We start from the raw sequence: 22,197 nt of genomic DNA, 5'->3' as shown, positions 1-22,197 counted from the left end.
CACAATCTGACAACGCCGTGTTTGAATTCCTCACTGGAAAAGGAGGAATACTTTACTGACGCCTTGATAAGGCAACAATTGAGGTATTCAAGTCTTCAAGTTCAAGAGAATGACGAGTCGAAGTCGTAACACTTAAATTTTCTCGCTAATAATCGAACGTTTATTAAACGTGTTGGAACCAGCAGTCCGGAAATTTAAATTTTCGAATGCATTGACGAAATTTTTACTTTGTCGGTATAGGGCCCAAGTCAATAATTTGAGTGTGTGTGTGTGTGTGTTTAAAATCCCAACTTTTGATCCCACATTTATAAAATAAAATTTTATCAATTATTAAATTTTTGTATAATATCATTCATGACAGTTCTATCACGCTATGTCGAACGGTTATTAAATTCATTCGAAATTGAACGGTACTTTGTGCAGAAAACGCGCCGCGTTTCTAAATTTCCAAAAGCAAAATCACAAAAAACAACGAACACGCATAATACGTCATGTATATAATTCTTTGCGAGTTCGAGAAATTTTATATTTGCGAAACCTTTAAGGTATTTAAACAAGAACATTAACGAACGCCAATATTAATATTAAACGCCAATTAAATCTCACCTTAACCGAACCGGCTTCGTTCGACGACGTTCTCGCGGATCTTCCAAAACTTACCTGTAAACCCCAAAAATAACAGTCAGAACTTCCCCTTTTAATTTACACCTCCGATCCATCTTACCCGGATTTTTCACTCCCATTGCCCCATCCTAAGTATGGCTCTCTCCAATGGGATCTCCCTTCGCTTAGAGTAGCTCTACCCCCATGCAAGGTCCGCTCCATTACGTAACAGACCTCCGAGCACCAACACTAATCAGAATATTATTAACATGCGGGTTCACGCTCACTGAATCACTGACATAGTAGCAACTATTTATTTGATGAGTCTTTGAAACAAAAAGAAGCACCCGACTATCCTGGTTGTTGGTATATTCCTTATAACGAACATCTTGTTTGTAGCCGCACTGACACCCAAGTGAATCATCTAAGAAATGAGATCGCCTCGACCCGTATAAAAAACTTTACAGCCTTTAAAAACATACACCTCACCGGTTGAAAAATCAATACGCCACGTGAAATAAATTAATATGTATTTGAATTTTAATGTTTCTATACATACATATATTGGAGATATGGATGAAAAGTTAATTCAATGCATCCTTATCTCGCACATACTGCATTCATGCACATTTTGGCACCAAAAACTTCCATATCCCTTTAAAAATAAATGCAACACAGTCCGAAATCACGTGATTACCAATGAAATGAACAAAATTTGTTCCATTAAACAGCATTCAAATCGTGAATGGAAAGATCTGTTAAATACAATAATGCCGAAAAATGCCGGTTATTTCATTTAATAGTCGGAAATCGAAAACGTGTTAATTTCAGTCACTAGTACTTACACCTATTTCTGCTATGTTCGAAAAGGTGGCGCGACTAGCGGCTGGTAGTTGATAGATAAAATCGAGTCGTCAGTGGCACCATCTCCTTGAACATGCAAGAACTAAGTATAGTTTAGCCAAACTAGCGCACGGGAGTGGATTTCGAGCATCCTCTTATTTTTTAGGTGCCGTTTTTAATACATTTAACCGGAGTTCTGTTTTTGCTTAGCCATTCTGCGCCGTGGGTACCGGAAAGCGTTTTTAACGGCCGTACAAAGCTCCACTTTTTCAACTAATTAATTTTATTATTGGAACCATTTAAGAAAATTGCTGCATGTTTAAAGGTGACTTCAAATCTTATTAACTAAAATGTTTTTTCGTATTTTGACAAATAAATGAGTATTTAGCATATTAGGAAGGGGTGATAAGGCTGGTTTTATTTCGCAGCTAACCAGCTACGGACTTTTCGCAGCTTCGTTAGCAAACGGGATCAACAACGAATGATTAGCTCCACAACACTATCTGCTTTTTTGTTGGTATTTTTTCAAGATCAAAAAAATCATGTGTGCAGTCATTAGGAAATAGCGTGGCGCATCTGTACAGTACATACGTTATATTGCGGTACTGCCGGACCTTCCTCCGCTTGTCCTGCCGTTACCCGTTGCACCAAACAGTGAGTTTTCAAACTGGTTCAATTAATAGCTGTTCTAATATGCAATTTTATTATTTTCAAATCAAAATTTCGGCGAAAATTACCAGCATGCCTTCTATCTATAATCTCATTTAGGGCCTTTAATGTCCATCATTAAACGACTTTTTAATGAATTTTCGTTGGGGTATTTAATTATTGCGAAAACATTTTGTAATATCTGACGCAAAAATGCCATCATTAACTTTTATAACCGATAAAAAGGATCCTCTAGCTGCAAGCTGCAATTTCATCCATTACAGATTAAATAAATTAATTTTTCATCGGTTGTCAACAATGTTCATGCACAAATTGTTTAAATCGTGTTTTTGGAAATTAATACGATCCTGCTACATTTAGTATGTGTTAGTCCTAACGATATTTATACCTTTTCAACAGGATGACTTCTTTTCGATTCGAGATTGCGAGGCGATTGCTGAAGCTCGCGAGTTACGAGGTCGGTTACCGATATGAGGGAAAAAATTGTAGTTTTTTCAGACGAATTTAAAAACTTTTTCCTGGTTTTCGAGAAGTTCGTGGCTTGTTAGATAATTTACATAAACCAAATTTTGTCGTTTTCCTCAAATCGATTTACCCGAAATACTATTTATCGGTGAGAGAAACTGTGAAACGTTTTTAGAGTCTCCGCTTCGCGTTGTTCAGTTAACTGTAATCAGCGTGCTGTAAAATATCTGCACTTGTATAAGAAATTTGTAATACATTTTCACACCATTTCACTCCAAAGACAAATAACGAAAAAATCCAAGAAAAATATAGGCACTGGAGCTTTCCTTAAGGACCTACAAAAGCGTTTTTCGTGATAAATTGGTGGGTAAAACATCCAGAGCTACTTCCAACAAAATGATAAAAGCAAATTTTTTGGTGTTTAAGTAAAATTTATATTCAGGACGTGAAGAAAAAACGGGTTATATGTATGAAACGAAAATTCAAACCGCTTCGCATGGCTTCGGGGTTTTGAGACAATAAGCTGTATCGTACGGTATCCATTTTAATAGGGAAGAAATCCAATTCCAGGTTTTTGTCTTTATTATGTTCTATTTTGCTTTTAAGGAAACACGGCCCTAAGAATAGGTATTATAACTATTACCCTTCATGCTTTACACATTCCAAGTTTTTTATTTATTGTGTGTTCACTCTGAAACCATTTCTGTTCAGTAATTGAAAGGCTCCTCCTCGTTTTCTTTGCTTATTTAACGGTATGTGTACTTTCCTTCCCTTCAAGTAACGTAGACGCTTAAGCAGTAACTCTAGTATTAAGTCTTATTTACGTTTTTCTGAGGTGTTTTTTGATCCGTATTCCAATATATTGGCGCTTTCTGATGCCCCACAGGATGATTCGCAACCGAACCGACACGGAACAGCTGCGTGCAGAGGAGTTCGAAACATATCGATTTTTTATACGATGCTCTTTTGATACGGTGGCTGAGGTGTCGACTTCAGAAGATGGATTTTTTTTATCCAAAATTTCAGCAAAGTCGTAATATAGAATCACCAAATTTGGGAAATGTTTTTGTTTAATTGAAATCGTCTTTATTTGCTGAAAAATTTGAGTGTCTCAAAGCTGGCTGAGGGGTAGTTTAGGGGTGGGTCACCGTGGAAAGTATATGATTTTTTCTATCCCTGGTTCAATTAACAACTAAGATTTAATAATGTGATAGTAAATTTACTTTTATATATTTTTGTACTCTTCTACATCTTTCGAGAAATCGTTCGTTATTGAGAGAAGGAGTATCTTGTGATTTGATGTGAAAACCAATCAAATCGAGCACAAAGAAATTAGGTACCTTAAAAAGTAAAAGGGCATGCGCCAACTGTTCTTCAATTGTTCTCTTGCTGAGATCTGGCTATTATCAAGTATGTGGTTATTCAAATTTATGCAGTTTACAAATTTTGCGTATATTTTATTTTTATTGTTTATTTTCTTTAAATATATATTTTTGTATATATTATATATTAAATTATGTAATGAAGGCGCTTTTCTATAGACCTCAATCTCCATAGTCGTGCTGCTCTGAAAACACCGACGGCGTGATGGGGAACCCCACTTGCCAGACAATATTTGTTTCCTGAGACGTCGACACCGAGAGTCAAGAAGCCGAATAGTGAAGCAGAATCTTGGATTTTCGTTTTGAAACCATCTTTCCAAATTAACTGGTTCCGCTAATTGCAGTAAGAATATACCAGGGTGATGTTGGAATTTAAAGGAGGATTAACTCAACCTCTCAACTCGACTAGTAATGAACGAACGTTTTCCAGAGTCTGGGCGACTTATTGTTTCGCGGATCACTGATTTTACTGTTTCTGGCAAATTACGATAGAAACGGTGGAAAGTGCTGAACTCGAGCCGAACAAGTGGCTTGTTATTTTCACCTGGCATCGTATTCGGGAATGGAGACCAGCGAGATAAAAAAAAAAGCAAAAGATTGCAATGGAAAAGCCTGTGTTTAGCATAAAATATGTATAATCCATTGTTTTACTATTTGCAAAGCAGTAGACCGTGAAGTTTTGACTGATATTTTTTCCCGTTTGAAAAGGGGAGGTAATGCCCATGGGAAAAAATAAAACGGCCATACCGGTGATTGTCGCCACTTTGAAAAGTTATTATGGTTAATGAAATTGGACCTAGAAACATTCAAACAACAACTTCCGGCTTTGATCTTAATTGCCTGGGGAGTTGCCAGAAGCAAACCGATCTCGGTTAGGAGATGTTAATATAAGTTTCCTCAAGGGCAAGCGAAGCCGCCACAGTGAATTTCGTCCTTTACCCCTCGACGCCCGAAGGCGCCAAATCCTGGAACGACTTTATCGAATCCCAATTTAGGTGCATAAGCCTTGGCTTTGCATTAGACTCCAGACAATTCTACGACCAGATTCTTCCATTAATTTTTTGAAACTGGATATTTTTCTACAGTTTCAACGTAAGAATTTTGCAAGTAACACTGAAGATTCAAAAATTTTACTACGTACCGATCTTCGGGATATCTGGATCTCCAAAGGTGAACCTCCTAAATAGGAAGAAACAAACCTATTTATACAGGTACTGCTATATACAGAATATGTGCTTTTAAGTTGTCCCTTGCTAAAAATTTACGGTATTTTTCTGGTTGTCATGGAAAGAGCAGACAAAACGAAGCTTCTTCTGGATCGTCAAATTGAACTGTAAAATTTTCACTTATAATACCAATAGTAGACTCCGGAATATTTTACGACCGGCTTTTTCCATCGATTGTTGGAAATAGAAATGTTCGCTGTGTTAACAAAGTTGGCTTTAAAGCGAATAAGCTAAATGGAGTTTAGCTCTCTGAAGTTCTCGACTTCGGACTCCAGACTTTTCTTTAATTGAACAGCTTGTTCATTCGCAACAGTAAGAGATGAGCCAAGATCTCTGAGTTAGGAGAAGATCACGTAACTTTATTTAGCTACCTGAAAAACTTACTTTCAGAATCAAGACATGGCTAGAGGATAAAGTACAGCTATAGGATTGTTTGAGAGAGAGGATGAATGCAAAATATTGGGGGTCCCAGCAATAGTATAAAAGAAAAATAGTCTTTTCGTGGTGGTTGCGCCTAGATGATTTGTTCATTTTGCAGTCACATGTAAGCTTGAGCGCTTCTCCTTATCTTGTGAGTAGCACGGTGATATCCGTTAACGGTCGAATTAACGATCCTTCAAGAAAAATTAGCCGTCATTGTATAGCTATAAAAACTAAAATGTCTCAAAAAGTGTATTCAAGGCTACATAGCTCCTCCGACTCCTGCCTCGGATAACAGCAAAATAAAAGGCACAAAACGTTAAGAATGAAATATGAAATTCGTCTCCCTCGGGAAATCCAATCCCCAATCGGATACAGCTATTTCAGTAAAAATCCCCGTTTGATGTCTTTAAGAAACGAGGGGAAAATTAGGAAATTTAATAACGAACGACATCGGCGGATTTATTACCGGATGGCGAAAAGCTGTGATTTTCCCAATTGGTGACAATTGTCACAAATTTTTGTGTATCTTTACATCCCTCCTTTCAGGAAGTTCAGGTTTGCCAAACGAGGAGCGAAGCGACAAGGTAACGGTGGATGAGGGCGCGATTTGCTCTATGAAAGAGGCATCTTAAATTGCCATTTTCATCTACGCTGAGAAAGTATTAAGAAAAAAACGGAAATAATTTTAAATATAAAAAGTTCTACTTTATTTTGCAATCACCAGAGGTGAAGGGCAAAGATATATTCGCTTTTTTTACCACTTTAAATAAAAGGGCAAAAGATAAAGCAAATGCTCCATATATTTAAAGTTGGGAACCGACACCAACGAAATATTTTTCTCCAGAAACATACCTTTTTCTTCTGAAAACTTTGAGCTTCGATAAATTCTTAACGAGATCTATATAAAAAGTTTTTTGATATCTCTACTCTTTTAAAGAATTCAGTAACTTGCCATCTTGTAATATATTGAATGAGCGTGCCCTCCGCCGTGCTCTTTCCAACTTAATTTGCATTCATGCAAACTTCCCAAAAATTATCGATAGCTTGGACTGCACTGATTATATTCCCCCTGATAATTCAATATTCAGAATAATAATTAAACAGCCATTTGCGAATACTAACCAGAAGAGCACTGATATGCCCTGGTAGGAAAGGTGATCAAAATTTGCATCTATTTTTCCTCAAAAGCTTCGCGAATTTCTTAGTTCCACGTTGCTCCCGCTACAGTGCATGACTTCCGCCCAGCCTGACATTTTAAGGTCATGATGTCCCCATGTACGCTTGCCGAAGAGCAACGAAGGATCTTCCAAAGCGGTGACCTGTATATTGTCCAGAGTTTTGCAGATTTAGGAAAGATGTTATTCGGCTTGACACTTTTCCCGTCGAATTGATCCTTATCAGTTGTGAGGTGCATTTACCCATTTTACGATATAAAAATGGCTCGAAATGGCAGAAGTTTTCCGCAGGATTTATTCTCGTTTAGGTCAGCTCGTCTCTGCAACATGTTCCCGCAAAGACCGTAACAAGGACGATCTGTAAAAATCGAAGAAGTAGTATTCAAAAATGTTCAAATATGTCGTGTTACGTTTTCCGATTTTTGATCATTCGATGTTTCATTAGCGCATTTCGCCTATTTCAGTTTTACTGCATTGTCGTGCTGTTGGAATAGTATGAAATTGAAGGTCCTTTGATCACCGCTTTTTATATTTTGCATTTTGATATTGGCAAAATTTCCACCATAACATACTCCCGTGAATAGCGCGCGCGCGCGCCCGCCGCGTAATAGCGAACGGTCGTGTGTTAAGTCACTTTCTTAGCCTGCTATACAACATACCATTTCTAAACACAATTGATTTGAGCGCAGTCATATTTCAAAGCGCCACATTCATCATATAATTTATGGGAATTAGCCGCATAATATACGACATTCTTGCCATAGTGACATTTCCATTTATCTTTTATATTAAAAAAAGGGTCAGGGCGAAGAGCGCAATGCATATTTCCGAGTTTTAATAAATAAAAATTGCTGGCGTGTGTCGGGCAATTGTGTGTGAAAATTGTTGTGTGCGGCTGAATTTGAAAAAAAGAAAAAATTGAAAATTTGTTTGTTGTTTGGTGAATCATCGAAAACGGTTTCTGTTTTGTTTCGGATAGTGAAATATAATTTATTCCCACAGAACAGTTAATGCACTTTATCCCATATTTGCATTTTTGCATTTCATATACAACACAGCAACTATTTTTATTTAACTGCCCTGGATGTGGCGAGAGGGAGCCGGGCAGAGAAATAATGAAGATTCCGTAGCTGAACGCTTTGGAAATACAAATTAAAGGGATATGAGTGCGCTGGATAGAAAAACCGTTGATAGACAAAATTTGAAAAATTTCTAAGTGCAGTATCGTGTTTACCCTCTTGTTTAAAATATGGCTGTATATTTCACGTTAGTAAGAACTATGAATTTAGTGTTTACTCCTCGCAATCAGGTAGCTTACTGATTGCGAATATCTTAGCATCCACACGTTTACACTTACTCTTATTGCGAATTCTAGTGGTTAAATGCATTAGCCTTTGCTTAGTATCGTGTCTAGGCCGAAACCCTATCCCTTCCCTCAAAAGATGCTTATATAAATTTCGTTCGTTCGACTATGAATCGAATTTCTTTACGCATCCCAGGTTCTCTACTAAGTATGTCTATCGACAAGAAAATCTATATTTTCTCGACCTCCCGAAGAAGCGTATTTCATAGCAATTAATCTTCCTTCCTCAATCCCCACACAAGACACAAGAATCCCCTTTTGTTCCAAAGTTAAACGATCCTGAAAATAAGGGTAAACATCCAAGGGGAGAAGGAAATACTGTTTAGCTCTCAACATTTTTTTTTTACACATGGGAAATAAATAACTGAGTCGGTATGAAATATTCAAATGAAAAAATTGAAATGACTGTTTTCTGCAGTCCTCATAGAAGGGCCAACATTCAGACGTGTTTTTGCGTAATACGACTCATTGTTCCAGGTCGGTCCAGGTTTTGCTCAAATATCCAGGGGGGGAATACCTGTTATTCTGCAACCAGGGCAAGTAATAGACTGAAAAAATATTCACCCACCGCTGATCCCATCTAGATTATGTTTAAAGGATACACATTCGAAATTACTCGTGATTTGCAGAAATACTAGTAGGTACAAATGCACCTCACTGAGAAAATCGCATTCTCGGCCTCTCATGCTTGCTAGCCTCGACTATCAATTACTCTTCTTGCTAAATTACTGTGCTACAAATTTTTAATGCTGGTGGTTATTTCGACCGAAAACTGTAGTAGAAGGATTCCTTAAGTGGTTCTTAAGTTATGGCTCTAGACTTAAGAATAAAGAAAACTTTCAAGTTAACCAAGTTTTCGGCAATTTTTATCGCCTTTTTCGGATCTATAGGAAAGCCAGTAGTTGGAAAAAGATGATGAATGAAGATGGCGAATTAAACCCTTCTAAAATTATTCTTGCAGATAGCTATAATTGATAATGTCTTAATTCTGCTGTCGATTTGTTACTTATTACCTCTAAATCCGATTGTACAAGGATAGTCCCAGAAGTATCCGACTTAATACGTGGAGAAAAAAAATTGGGAAATATTACATTGTTTCTCAACATGGTCTTGATTGACATTGATACACTTTTCCTAGCGATGTTCTATAGCGTCTATACCCTGTTTATAGTAAGGAGCTTTGGATGTTTCAAAATAGGCATCAACCTCGGACTTCTCTTCTTTACGAGCAAATATCTTTCCACCGAGTAATTTTTTCAATCTTGGAAATTGAAAATAATCTGATGGGGCTAAATGTGGCGAATCGGGTGGGTGAGGAAAAAGTTCGAAATCAAGTTGATTTATTTTAGCCATCGCGACGACGGAAGTGTGGACTAGTGTGCTTATACTCTGACAACCAATATTTTACAGTTGTTAAAGAAGGACCAGATTCCCCCAGAGTAGAATCTAACTTTGCTTTAATATTGGATGAACTAAAACCTTTCCAATGAAAGCATTGAATCACGTATCGATGACAAATTTTTTCCATTTTCACAAAATCTCTAAAAGCTTTCACTAAAAACGACTTCAAAACAAACACAAATCAACGTTGCACCCTCAAACTTTAAAGGTAAGTTTTTTAAGGTTATGTCTTTGTAAAATCGGCAAATTTTTAGCAAAAAAATCACCATCTAAATGCCAGCTCGGGTGCTTCTGGGATTCTCCCCGAAAATAACCCATATGTACCGTTATGTTCACATTCCTACAGTTGCCGAAGACATGTTAATAATCTGGACAATAATAATAACAATAACGCATTAAGTGGGTTTTTCCTATTCCAGCTGACACTTCCTCCCAATATGATGCAATTAGAGCCTACCTCAAGGAACTTGACATAACTGAAAAAGTATGGATAGGGCTATCAAAACCACCAGACAACTCTAACTTCATTTGGACGTAAGTATTATACCTCATAATACAATCTTAACATTATACTTTAACTTCTTAAATGCTTCAAATAAAAGCATTAATATTTATATTCCGCAAGCAGGCCTTTGCCGAGGCACGAATATTGACCTCCATGAATAAATTCCCTTAGACCCTCAAGTAAAATCAGATTATTTTCAAATTCAGGAAAAGTTTTCCTGTAATTAAATTTGAAAGTTTAATGAAGAGGAAAGATGACTTTCAAACTGCCAATAAATATCTTCGAATGCGAAAAAGTTGGCAAATGCTAGTTTTTTTTAACATTCGTCGAGGCAGTTAGTATAAAAAGGTAATAAACTAGTGAATAATTTCATTTGAATTTGATTAAAAAACGATTTTGTGCACGCCTCTATAAGCATATAATAATTTTACGTTTGTTTTTAAACACGTGAGAAGATTTACTACTCCTCATGTAGCAACAAATGCTATCGACCGTGAAAGAATGTGTATTCTATCACGCTCTATTAGTTATAAACATGAAATACCCCTAACGGCCGCAAGTACAATGTCTCGCTCCGGAATAGTCAAGAAGCATTGAATTTTAGTACAAATCGTGAAACGTCAAAATTTTATAGATTTTGTTGTTAATTACACAAGGCCGCAAAAAAAAATGTTTCCGGTAGTTAACCGTTAACACGTTTGTTTAATGTATACAAAGTGGATTACTGGTGACGATAATTATCCACTTTAACTCCAAATTTTTCGACTATCTTTCTTTAATGCACTACTTTGAGATAGGCAGCCAAGTATACACCCAATTAAAAAAAAACGCCATAGGTGCTATTCATACCTAACGCCTGTGGTGGGCCGCATTCACTCGCATCGAACAATGACGAATATCTGAAATCGGAGGAAAATTATTATAAAATAAATTATAGCTCTTTTAAGATAACCGCGTCGCTCCCGCGTTGAACCATTCGATTATTAACCACCGTTATTAATCCACTTGTTGTTTACATAAACATTATTTTACGTTTGTATTTTAATGGTCATGTTCAGATGTTTTTATGATCAAAAACAGCTATAAACTTCGTTTTTAATTAAAAAAGTTTGCTTTTGCCCATTTTCCGACGATCAACAGATACACATTTCAGCTTTTATGGCTATTTAAAATACGACTGTTTAATGTTTAAAGATTTGGATTAGTGCAGAGAGCATCTGTGAAATTTCGCTTTTTGGTACACATTTACTGAACTCGTGCAGGCTCTTGCAATACGATGTACTTATATTCCCTAATAAGAATTTTAAACGACCATTACGCGCTTATGGGAAGCATTCCAGGAGCGGTAGGGTCTAAAGTTCTAATTCAATGGTTTTAAAATAACGTTTCAAATTTATGTTTTGTTACAATTGAATTTTTTATTGCTAAGTTTATTTGCGTGAATTCAAATGTAGCTGACACATGTAACAAACTTGTACCATTTTACATGTCATAGTGGTGAGAAAAAATATACATATTTGCCAAATTAGCATTAAATTTCTGCCACCGGGGCAAATTTTCTGAGTGAAAATAATTTTTTTATAATTTTTTAGATAAAAAAATAAAAATCAAATAACGGAAGCCACACAAAGTTCGCGTTGACCGGTGTTATTCAGTGATTTAAACCCAAATTGGTTAAAAAGCGGCAATAATATCTAGTTATATCTCTCAACGTAAAGTATGTAACTTTGCCCATCTAAAATTGAATACCAAAGTTCAAAAGAGATAATTAGAGCCTGAAAAATAAAACAATGTGTGTCATGTTATATTGTGTTATGTTGTGTCGTAGCACGATAAAAAAAATTAAATAAATCAATTAATCCGACTTTATAGTAGTCATATCGTTATGTACAGGATGTTCCAGAACAGGAGATGAATCCGTTAATCATAAGCCACATATATTTTGGACAAATCGAAATTTCGGGAATATGCAACTCATGTGAGGCGATATAATTTGATATATGAATATCGACCCTTGTTTATGCTTTTTCGTAGATTCGTATTAATAAATCTGTGTACCTTTTTTCTATAAAAAAGGAAACCTTCATAAATACTCGGCCGGTTGATCTAGGGTCCGGGTTATATGGGATGCGTCCCTTAGAGGAACACTTATTTACTCAACCGTGCTCCATTCGCCATATTTTCGCTTAGAACCGCCATTAGGCAGTACTTTAAACGGTGGCGGAGGCCTGTGTATCCGAATTCAAGAATTCATTCAATATATGACGTATTCATGCGGATTAAAATCAGATGCAGAAAATGTCGACGTCACTGTTGATATCATCTCTCGAAAGTATTAATGAGATAAATAGGTTTATTGGAACTGGTTCAAGGAATTGCAGTACCTAATTTTGTTCTTTGGCTCCCATTATTCCTAATTTCTTTCCAGTTGATACGTTTAAGGTTTTCAAGTATGCATTGTACAATGCGCATTCGGGAACGTCTTACTATATACGTATCGACCCTTATCTACGGATTTTCTCAAGTACGAATTAGCAGTTAATTCGGTTTTAATGTGTTTTTTGGCCCCAGTTAATGGAGAAAGCATAAAGCTTGTCACCATTTTCCCCTTATACACTCTTTCCGTGTTTTCTCCTCAGTAGATAATGATGTTTAATAGTAATTAGTTAAAAAGGTAAAAAATGGAAAATTGAAATTGTTACTTCCTTCAGAGTACGCATTAGTAGCGAGTGATCGTTTATACACAAGTTACATACAGGGTGTTAATTAAGTACGTGGCCAAACTTCGAGGGGTGATTCTTTAAGTGATCCTAAGACAAAAAGTTTTTATAAATAGAGGTGGAGTAATACTTCGTTTTGACAATACAGGGTGGCAAAGCGTTTAAAAAAAATTTACATATAAAAATCTCATAAATAGCAAGGAATTGTCTGTTTTCTTTTGCTAGTGACGGAAACGGGGTTAACGCCGGAGATAAAAAAAATCAAATAAACAAAAAACTTCATTAAAACTACACTTGAACAAATGGTACGTATTTTTTTAAATAAAAAACATATAACAATAAGTAATTGCGAAATTTCATCAAAATCTGCTAAAGATTATTAAAAAAAAAAGTCTAACTCCCTGTATCGTGATCAACGATACATTACCGGACCTGTGTTTCTATAAACTTTTCGTCTTAGAATCACCCCAAAAATCATCCCTTAAAATTTGGCCACGTACTTAAATAACCCCTTGTAGATTTGAAATTATCTATTGATTTTCATGTTTTTACACGCGCCGAAACGCAAAATGCCTACTGGGAATAGTGAACGATTCAGATTTAAGGGAAATTCGCATTTCAGGATACGCATTCAACTAACGCATAAACGTACTAATTTTTGGCCCCCGTTTCTCGCTCCACCAAAAAGATCATCAAATGGAATTTGACCCCTGAGTATCATCACTCATTCACTGCCGTGAAAGAATGTCTTATCTCAGCTCCTATATTGTCAGTGCGTTACTTCGACAGGATCGTTTACTTACAAACTGATGCTTCTTCGTATAGACTTGATGCTGTCTCAGCTCAACAATTTGATGATGGAGAGAAGGTTATCTGTTATTCTGCTATCTTTTAAGCTTTAAAGCGGCAGGAAGTGAAATTTATTGTTACTGAGAAGGAACGCCAAGTTATAAGTTGGAGCATGGGAAAATTCTCATGAGACAATATTCTTTTTAGAGTTACCGATGATCAAGCTACGTTGGCTTCATGTGTTGAAAGATCTTCAAGGATCACTCGCTGTTAGGCCGATTCACCGCAAGAGAAAAAAACGATGTAATTCCCGTTTCGCTCTCTAGATTGGTCCCTGTAGATGTTGAAGCTGTAGCTCAGTTAAAACTAACAGCTCCTTTGTCCTTCTGACCCCTTAATAAAGCGTAATTAATATTTTCTGTTAATTTTAACTGAGAATGGCGTGCAATTTCACCGTTTCAACGGGCCATCGTGTGTGAAAGGAACTATTAGCAGTTTGCCTCAAAGGTATAAAACATGTAAAGAAAACGTAAAATAAAAGTTTGCCCCAATTATTTCTCTAACGGTTTTTTTACCATTTCCGCGGTTTGATGTCACAATAGCGCACTTCACAGTCTTGGCATATAAAATTTTATCCATTCGGAGCAAGAGCGACGATTCCTTAAACGGAAGTAAAAATACAGATGCGAGCTCTTAATGAGACCGGAAGGGATTAAAACAAACCACTTCACTAATTTAACAATCTCTTCCTTTTTTAGCAGTGATGCTACGATAAATCTGAGTAAATGTCATTTGAAATTTTCTCTGCTGTTCTTTCAGCTCAGATCTGACGCGTTCATTCAATTAACCAACACTAATGAGTAAAACGAGATTATAAAATCAGTCCCATTTTGTCGGGAAAAAGAATCGTTTCGAGCAGGAAGAGAAAATTAGATAGAAGTGCAAAAAGTTCTGGTTAATGATCACGATGATTAAAGTCCTTTCCTGGTTGTGATTATATCTCCCCTGAAAGTGGAAGACCAGGATGAGAGCAAGCTCTCGCAGGCGCCACGTACTACTTGCATAGAAAAATTTCTGCATATTCTCTTGTCTTTTGTCATATGACAAATGTGTCGAAATGACGAGTTGTCAGTTCCCACATCACATTTCTAATGTGATGTGGGAACTAATTATTTATTTATCCAAGAAGGACGATATTCAAATACGTCGGCTCATACGAGGCATCATCGCGACAAAATGTACTAATTTCGCTCAAAAAATGAGACCAATTTTAGTGGAACGGCGACAATTATTGACTACATTCAGTGTTTTCGAGGCCGTCGATGTGGATCAACGACGCCAATTGAAATATCCAGGGGAATGCCGAAAATATGACGTGATATAATGTGGATTCATCCGCAGATAACTTAACTTAGGAACATTTAACAGTACACCGCACAAGTGTATTAATGACTAGAGCTAGGTGGAGGTTATCATCGCTCATTAATACACGTGTTGGCTCTTAGTTCTTTATCTGGCAAGTGCGAAAAGTGATACTTCACTGCCCGCTGATCGCGACTGAGTGCGGTAAATACACTTTCGCAGGTGTCAATTGAACACAAGATTTATTCTCTGCGAGAAATAGTTTGATTTTTGAATTTTTAGCTTTGGCGTAGGCGGGTAAAATGAATGTGGAATAACTAATAAAATTGTAAAATGGAAATTTGCAAGCAAATCTGCTGTGCGGTCATTCGAGTGGTTTCAACTAATTATTACAGATAAATGGAGAATTAAATTGAGTATAAACTGCCACTAAATTCTCACGTATTAGGTATAATAATTTTCCTACCAGCGCATTTGTGCCAACAAAAATTTCGATTCCATAAAATAAAGCACGTGGAAATCAATTGATCCACTCTTGAATCAGAGGTAAGCACTGAACACTGAAGAAACTTTTCTCTGTCCCGTTTAGACATTTTTCTGAACGGTTTGTCGGTGTAGAACTAACATAGCAAGAGGCCCCGGAATCGAAACGTACGTGTAAAATATATTTCATTGCGAGTCCGGAAAATGCATTTCGGACGTGTATTGGAGGATCCTTTTGATGATTAGACCCTGAATTTTATTGGGAGCCCGGAAAGTGGCATTTTTACGGGAAATGTGAATTTCTCGTCTCTCTAAACGAACGATGTATTTTCGGGAGAACTCGAAGAGAACTAATCTAACTGGGAAATACTAATTTTCCGCGTTATATAATGAACAGGTAGATTGCGGCCGTTCCGCAAATAAAATTAGAACTTTCACGTCTGATGGCATCCAAAGATTTTTTGAGGACTATGGCTAAGGCACAAATCAAATCAACGCGGCCCCCGAATTTAAAAACAGCCACCACAGTTCGCTATTCATGGAAAAATGGCACATCAACTCAAAACACGTGATGCCTTTTATCCAGTTCGTGACGCGTTCCAACGAAATAGGAATTATTAACTATCTGAAAATGAGTTTGAATGGGAGCTTTCGAGATTCCATTAGTACCCCATTATTCCCGACTTATCCAGAGCTGCCGGATTGTCCACGTGTAAAACTGCGAAGTATAGCAACTCCTACACTGAGGACCGTCATTGTAACACGTGAACTAAATTTAAAGGGTGCATTCCGTTCGAAGGGAGTAGCAAATCTTGTGTCGCAGGTGGAAATCAGAAAAATTCATAGATCCTCACTAAGCCTGCCATATGCAAATTTCATGGTGTACTATTGAAATTCCAAAAGCTCGCGTTCAATGCCGTTTTTTGATAGTTAATAATTCCTATTTCGTTGGAAAATGCGAGAAACTGAATAGAAAGCATCGCATGATTTGTGTTTGTGCCCTTCCTCCAGGTATTCGGAACTGTGGGGAGTTATGAGGGTTTTTTTCATTTTTGACCAATTTTGGCGTTCTCTGCATATGCCCGGAACCCTGATAAACCTCTGGACTCCATTAAGTGCAGTAATATTTACAGGACATTCGCAACGTACGTAGACGTGATAAACGAAATGAGATCAATATACGCATGATCTAAAACGCTCCTATAATTAAAACGTGTTTTTGGTCTAAACCCGGATTTTGAGGAAATCCATCGAGGAGATAGTTCCTTTTGAGATGAATGCCCTGTAGATAAATTTCTAGAATTTCCCATCGGTTTTAGGGACATTCGTGCATTGTCTGGAGAAGGTCACTGGCAAAAGTCGTTGCCCATTGGAGACAGTCAGTCGTTGTGTGCCGTAATGGACCCCGCAGCCGACTTTTTGTGGCGAGCTCTGCCGTGTGGTGGACCCGAAGTGGCCGCTTTCATTTGCGAATTGCCAAGTAAGTGCCCCCGTTTATTTAAAGCGAAATTAAGATTAATGACGTGTCACGTGCAATTTTTACGACCATGTTTTGGATGTCTCATTCAAGAAGATGGCTCAAATTTAATATGATGTATTACGCTGAAGGAAAAAAATCTGGCATGTTCAATCGTGAGAAATCCTTGCAAAAACAAGTCATTATGCGCGCTTATTTTATACGCCTCTCTGCATGCAACGAGTTCAAAGTAGTAAGGCATTGTTGTTAAAAATCGAGAAATTTGTATTCATTAAGGCGTTTTACACATCATTACTGGAAATGCAAGTTTTTTTTTCATACAAAACCTCTTGAAACTTAAGTCGATTTTCCAGGTATCAGAAGGCAGCTTCGAAAACTTGCTTTGAAAATTTATGTAAAACTTTAGTCTTTCCTTTCGTGTTTCCTCGGCGCTGAGCTCTTTTTGAAAATGGAAATATTCCACTAACTGTCCATAAAATTGTGTCGCGTATAAAGATCTAATACAATGTTTGAAATTTTCCATTAACAATTATCGTCCGTACGGAAAACTACCGCTTGGATATTAGACGGTTCTTAAACGTATAATAGGAAAACGTAAAAACGTCTCGTAGTGAAATACAGTGCGGCTCTCAATTGTACCTTAGTTTTTGAGAAAAAGAGCTAAAAATAGAAAAAAATAAGTGCGAAAAATAGGACTCAAATTGAGTTTAATAGGACGTAAACAGTAAAAAGAACTTGTGCATCCCTTTCAATTTTCTTTTACTACACATTTTACGTAAAATAAATGGCTAAAACCCTTCAAGAGATGAGAGTTGCAGCATTTGCGCTTATCCTGAAATTTTTAAATTTCCTATTTTTTAATATCTGCCACAATAAACTTTGTTGACCCACGGGCAAAATGCGCCAAAAGAAAAACCTAAGCTTTTACTTAACATCCCTTTTTAGGAAATTTTACCTCTATTTCCGGATAATCATCAATCAGGCCAGCGCCATTTTTATCATACCGAGCAGCTTACACATATTGCTCCATCGAGGCTCCATCACTTTTCTTCGTTTTACTTGGAATTTCAGACTTCTGGATATAGGGACAAATCATCGGAAGTTTACAAACTTGATGGTATATTTTATAATAAAACTCGAGTGTCGTTTCAGCTATTTTCTTCAATGTCGCCCGCGCTGATTTATAAACTTTTGTCACATTTTCGGTCTTGTGTATATTTTAAGAAAGCAGTGTTCTTTCAACATCTGAGCATGTATTATTTACTTTCCATAAAGTTCCGTCTTGGGCACTGGGCCCCCAGGGATGTTTGCTGACCGAACTGCCCTCTTTGACAGTATTGTATGTGCCTGAACAAGCCGCCCTCGAGCTGACCTCAGACTGCGGCTTGGACGGCACAAAGAGAATCGCTTGCAAGGGAAATGCGGTAAGTTTTATACAGGAATGGAGGAAAAAAATTATTCTTGAGTGCTACACGGCTAATAACCACTTTCAATCGTGGTTTAAGTCCATTTTCAGTCGTGCTTAACTTGTAGGGGAATTGTTACATGTCCTGTTTCTCTAAACTTCTCGCCGCAAAGTAAATATTTCAACCTTGTTCTATCTACAAAGTTTATTCTGCCCCAGGCTCGTTGAAAACGTGAGTTGACAAATTCTGGTTTTTCCAACCAAGTAATTTTGTTGTGGAAGTTGCAAACTTTGTACTTACGTCCGCTCTGCGGTCACCTAATATTTACTCCAGAGACGAGTCTTAAAAGACTTGTTAAAATTACTGAGATTTACTGTATTTTAAAACGTTTTCCAGGGTGAGGTAAAACGTATAGTTAGAAGTAACATAACGTAAATCCCCCGCGATGTCACTTATAATTACGTAAGACAATCATATTAGGTAGATGCACTTTTCTGACATCTAAACGTCGACATGACGTCCGCGACGAGTATTTTGCAACCATACGTCTGGAGCGAGTATCCGACATTGGATTGACGTCGTCGGGACATATAACCACAACTTCCATTAAGTAGCGATCGTACTCAAACTTGGAGCGATTTCGATTTTTGAACTAGTGCACAGTGAGGGGGAACATGGAAAAGTGCTATTTGGAATCTCAATTTAGACATAAAAACACCTACAGTCCAAGTTAACGATAAAACTATTATTTAATTAACACTACCGTTTTAGGGGTTACGAGGAAAGATCCAGAAGTGTCCGACTTGATATACTTGCATGGATGGCAATTTTTTTGTTAAAAATATGGCTATGATATTACACAAAAACCTAACCTTAAGTGGCTTATGCCTAAAGTCGTTACGTTGATTTGTGTTTGTTATTACAAAGTGAACATGGGAAATATTGGTTATCTACACGTGCTTCAATAATTTAATTTGAAAAGTCTTAGTCCGAGACAAGACAACATCAAAGGTAAGTACAACTCCACTCTGGCGGGATCTGGTCCGTCTTTAACAGCTGTAAAATGTTGAGTGGCAGAGTTTAAACGCGATCGTGCGAACTGCCAAGAGGAACTCCGCGGTGGTCGACCCGACGACACTGCAGATTTGACCACTCCAGATATTGTGATAAAAATCCTCAAAAGGGCGCTGGAAGGCCGTCCATTAAAATTGCGTTAGTTAGCAGACATGATAGACAGTTTAAAAATTATTAGACATCGCATTTTGACCGAACAATTAGGTGTGAGAGAACTGTGCGCACGATATAGTATAGCGATTACCCACAATTGAACAAAAACAGCGCCGTGAGGATGTTTGGAATAGTTTCGTAGGAACAAAGCTAAGTTGTTGCCCCGATTCGTAACGATGGATGAAACATGGGTCCATCATTTCACACTTGAGACGAAAGAGCAGTCAGAACAAAGGACTCAAAGGGGAGAGTCGGCTCCAAGGAAGGTGAAAACCGTTCCAATTGCAGGAATGGTGATGTCGTCAGTTTTTTAGGATGCACGCGAGAGAATTTTTATCGATCATCTCTCTGAAGGAAAAACAATAAGCAACGAAGAATATTAAAGAAATTTATCGCAACGTTTGAGCGAAGAAATCGGGAAAAAGCGAACGCATTTGGCCAAAAAGAAAGTTTTGTTTCATCAAGACAACGCACAAGTTGACGCTTCCATCATCGCGACGACCAAATCAATCAATTTGGTTTCGAAGTTTTTCCTCACCCACCCCATCAGTCAGATTTAGCCCTCTCGGATCATTTCCCAAATTTGAAAAAATGACTCGGTGCAAAGAGATCTGCCAATAATGACGAGGTGGCGCTCGAGGTTGATGCCTATTTTGAAGCGTTCAAAGCTTCTTACTATAAACAAGGTTTCGAAACCATCTAACATCGCCGAGAAAAGTGTGTCAATCTCTAAGGAGATTATGCTGAGAAATGATGTAATATTCTCCAACGTTTCTTTTTCTTTAAGTGCTAAGTTGGGTATTTCTGGGGCCACCGTCCTCGTGGCGTCATTCATATCGTGCCGATTCCTCTGCTGATGAAAACTCCCTTTCTCCCTTGCGACGTAGAAGTGACCGGCATAAGCTCGAAAACCGCAACGTTTCCTCTGAAGTTAAAGCCTTTATGCCGCTAACGACTGCACGCCGGCGGCCTAGTCCCTCGGCCTACCAAGTTGGGATGAGGCTAATATTTTCGCGGCAAAAACGAGACGGCTAGGCTGCTTATGGGCTAGGCCGGGGGCTCGTGGCGCCGGCCTAGCGCAGTTTGGAGTAGCTCCGCCTTAAGAACAAAAATCAATATCGTATATATCTTATTTCTCCTAAGCTGCTGTCCCCGTGTATCAGTGAAATACGAGCGGTCGCTAAAATAACCACCAAAAGAGCTCATCACGCCCCGGAACAAAACCCATGCCCAACAAAACATGGCTATCTAATAACTCCAGCGATGTATCTCTGCTGAGAATCTGGGTCACAAAAATAAAATCGCATGCGTCATAAAATATCTTAAGGTAAAGTAAGCTACGGCGTTTCATATAGTGCGATGTCTACACTTCCTCAAAGCAAAACTCGTGAATCCCTTTATAAGGACGCGATGCCTACTTTGCATACATATTTCAGCCATTTTACTTTGGGAAATGTGTTCTTTTGATGAACGATACAGAGAAAGTAGACGTGTTGTGATACGAAGTATAAGCTTAATCATTAATAATGTCAGGAGCATTGTCAGCGATATTGTCTTCTTGCAAATGGGTTTAATGTGCTGAAATTTATTGTCTTTCAGCAGTAAGTGACCGTTCTAAGCCTCTCAAGTATTTCCGCCTGCGCTTAACAAGATTACTCAGTGTATTCCTACATCTCACTAAAAATGCTTCGTGCTCTGCATTACCCACGATGATTTAAAATACGCTTTGCAATTCCTTATCCTGCCAAATAAAATGGCAAACAAAGAGCTTTTTGAAGTCATCCATGCGAGCGGCGATATTTCTGTTTGCCGGCCGTGCCGCATGGGCTCCACTATCGATAAATTGAAAAAAAAAAAAAAAAAAAAATCAAAGTGAACCCTCGGTGCGATTTTAATCTCCAGGAATGTACATCCGACGATGTGCGGGGCTTGAATTTCCCTCGCACGTCACCACGATCCGAACGGTCGCAGGAAATTCCGGAAAAGTCAACTTTTCGTCCGCCGACAGTTGCTTAATATATACATAAAGACATACGTGAGTGCGTCCATTCACCGATTCTCAATCGGCCGATAAATGCATGCACATGAATGTGCACCCCCATTACGACCAAACCGTCCGCCGACAGAAAGTCGGGGTGGCCTGTGGGGATCCTGAGGGCCCTCGGAGCCCTAAGGATCGCTTATCGGCTGACACTAACTTAATTTACACGAAGACGTTGCGAGCCCGCACATTGTTCGATTTTAAATTGGCCCAAAAAAACGTTGATGGTTCGCACGACCACGGGCCTACTAGAGCGTCCGCCGATCGTCGGCCGACAGCGCGCAACTTAAGGGTGAGCGCGCATGAACGATTTTCCTCTAATTGGAAGATCACTATATCTACTTTTTTTAACGGAGTCGCGTGCAAGAGGCCGATTTTATCCGATTTATGGACACCTATCGGCAAGTGGAATGAGCAAAATGCTGACGTAACTTCTCCTTTTTGTATCGTTCCGTTTAACGTTTAATGCTTTGTAACTTACCCTTATGCTACGCCCGTGCACAACACCATTTGTTATCAATACACCCAACACGGCCAAATTTCAGTAACCATTATTCTCAAAAACATGTGGCCCTGTATAATAAAACTCTACCCCTTTTTCTTCGTAAAAAGCAGCTTTTTGTTTCTTTTTTCTGCG

The 22,197-nt window shown here is 38.0% G+C and overlaps 1 protein-coding gene across 2 annotated transcripts in view; it reads left to right on the top strand.

The window, feature by feature from the left end:
* Nucleotides 1–22,197, top strand: part of LOC136339022 (uncharacterized) — a 59,118-nt gene that overhangs the window by 24,133 nt on the left and 12,788 nt on the right. Inside the window, exons 1-4 of one of the 2 annotated variants that reach the window (XM_066281927.1) lie at nucleotides 14,802–15,148; nucleotides 15,209–15,472; nucleotides 16,729–16,889; nucleotides 18,162–18,310. In XM_066281927.1, the coding sequence (XP_066138024.1) occupies nucleotides 16,808–16,889; nucleotides 18,162–18,310 (231 nt within the window). In that variant the 5' untranslated portion in view covers nucleotides 14,802–15,148; nucleotides 15,209–15,472; nucleotides 16,729–16,807. Of the gene's footprint in view, nucleotides 1–9,969; nucleotides 10,085–14,801; nucleotides 15,149–15,208; nucleotides 15,473–16,728; nucleotides 16,890–18,161; nucleotides 18,311–22,197 lie in introns of those variants that run through there. The other variant, XM_066281926.1, reaches the window with a different exon arrangement.

Source organism: Euwallacea fornicatus, chromosome 5 (assembly GCF_040115645.1).
Source record: "Euwallacea fornicatus isolate EFF26 chromosome 5, ASM4011564v1, whole genome shotgun sequence".
NCBI classification, from domain to species: Eukaryota; Metazoa; Arthropoda; class Insecta; order Coleoptera; family Curculionidae; genus Euwallacea; species Euwallacea fornicatus.
Note: the sequence above shows the minus strand (reverse complement) of the source record. Positions and strands in the feature narration are given on the sequence as shown.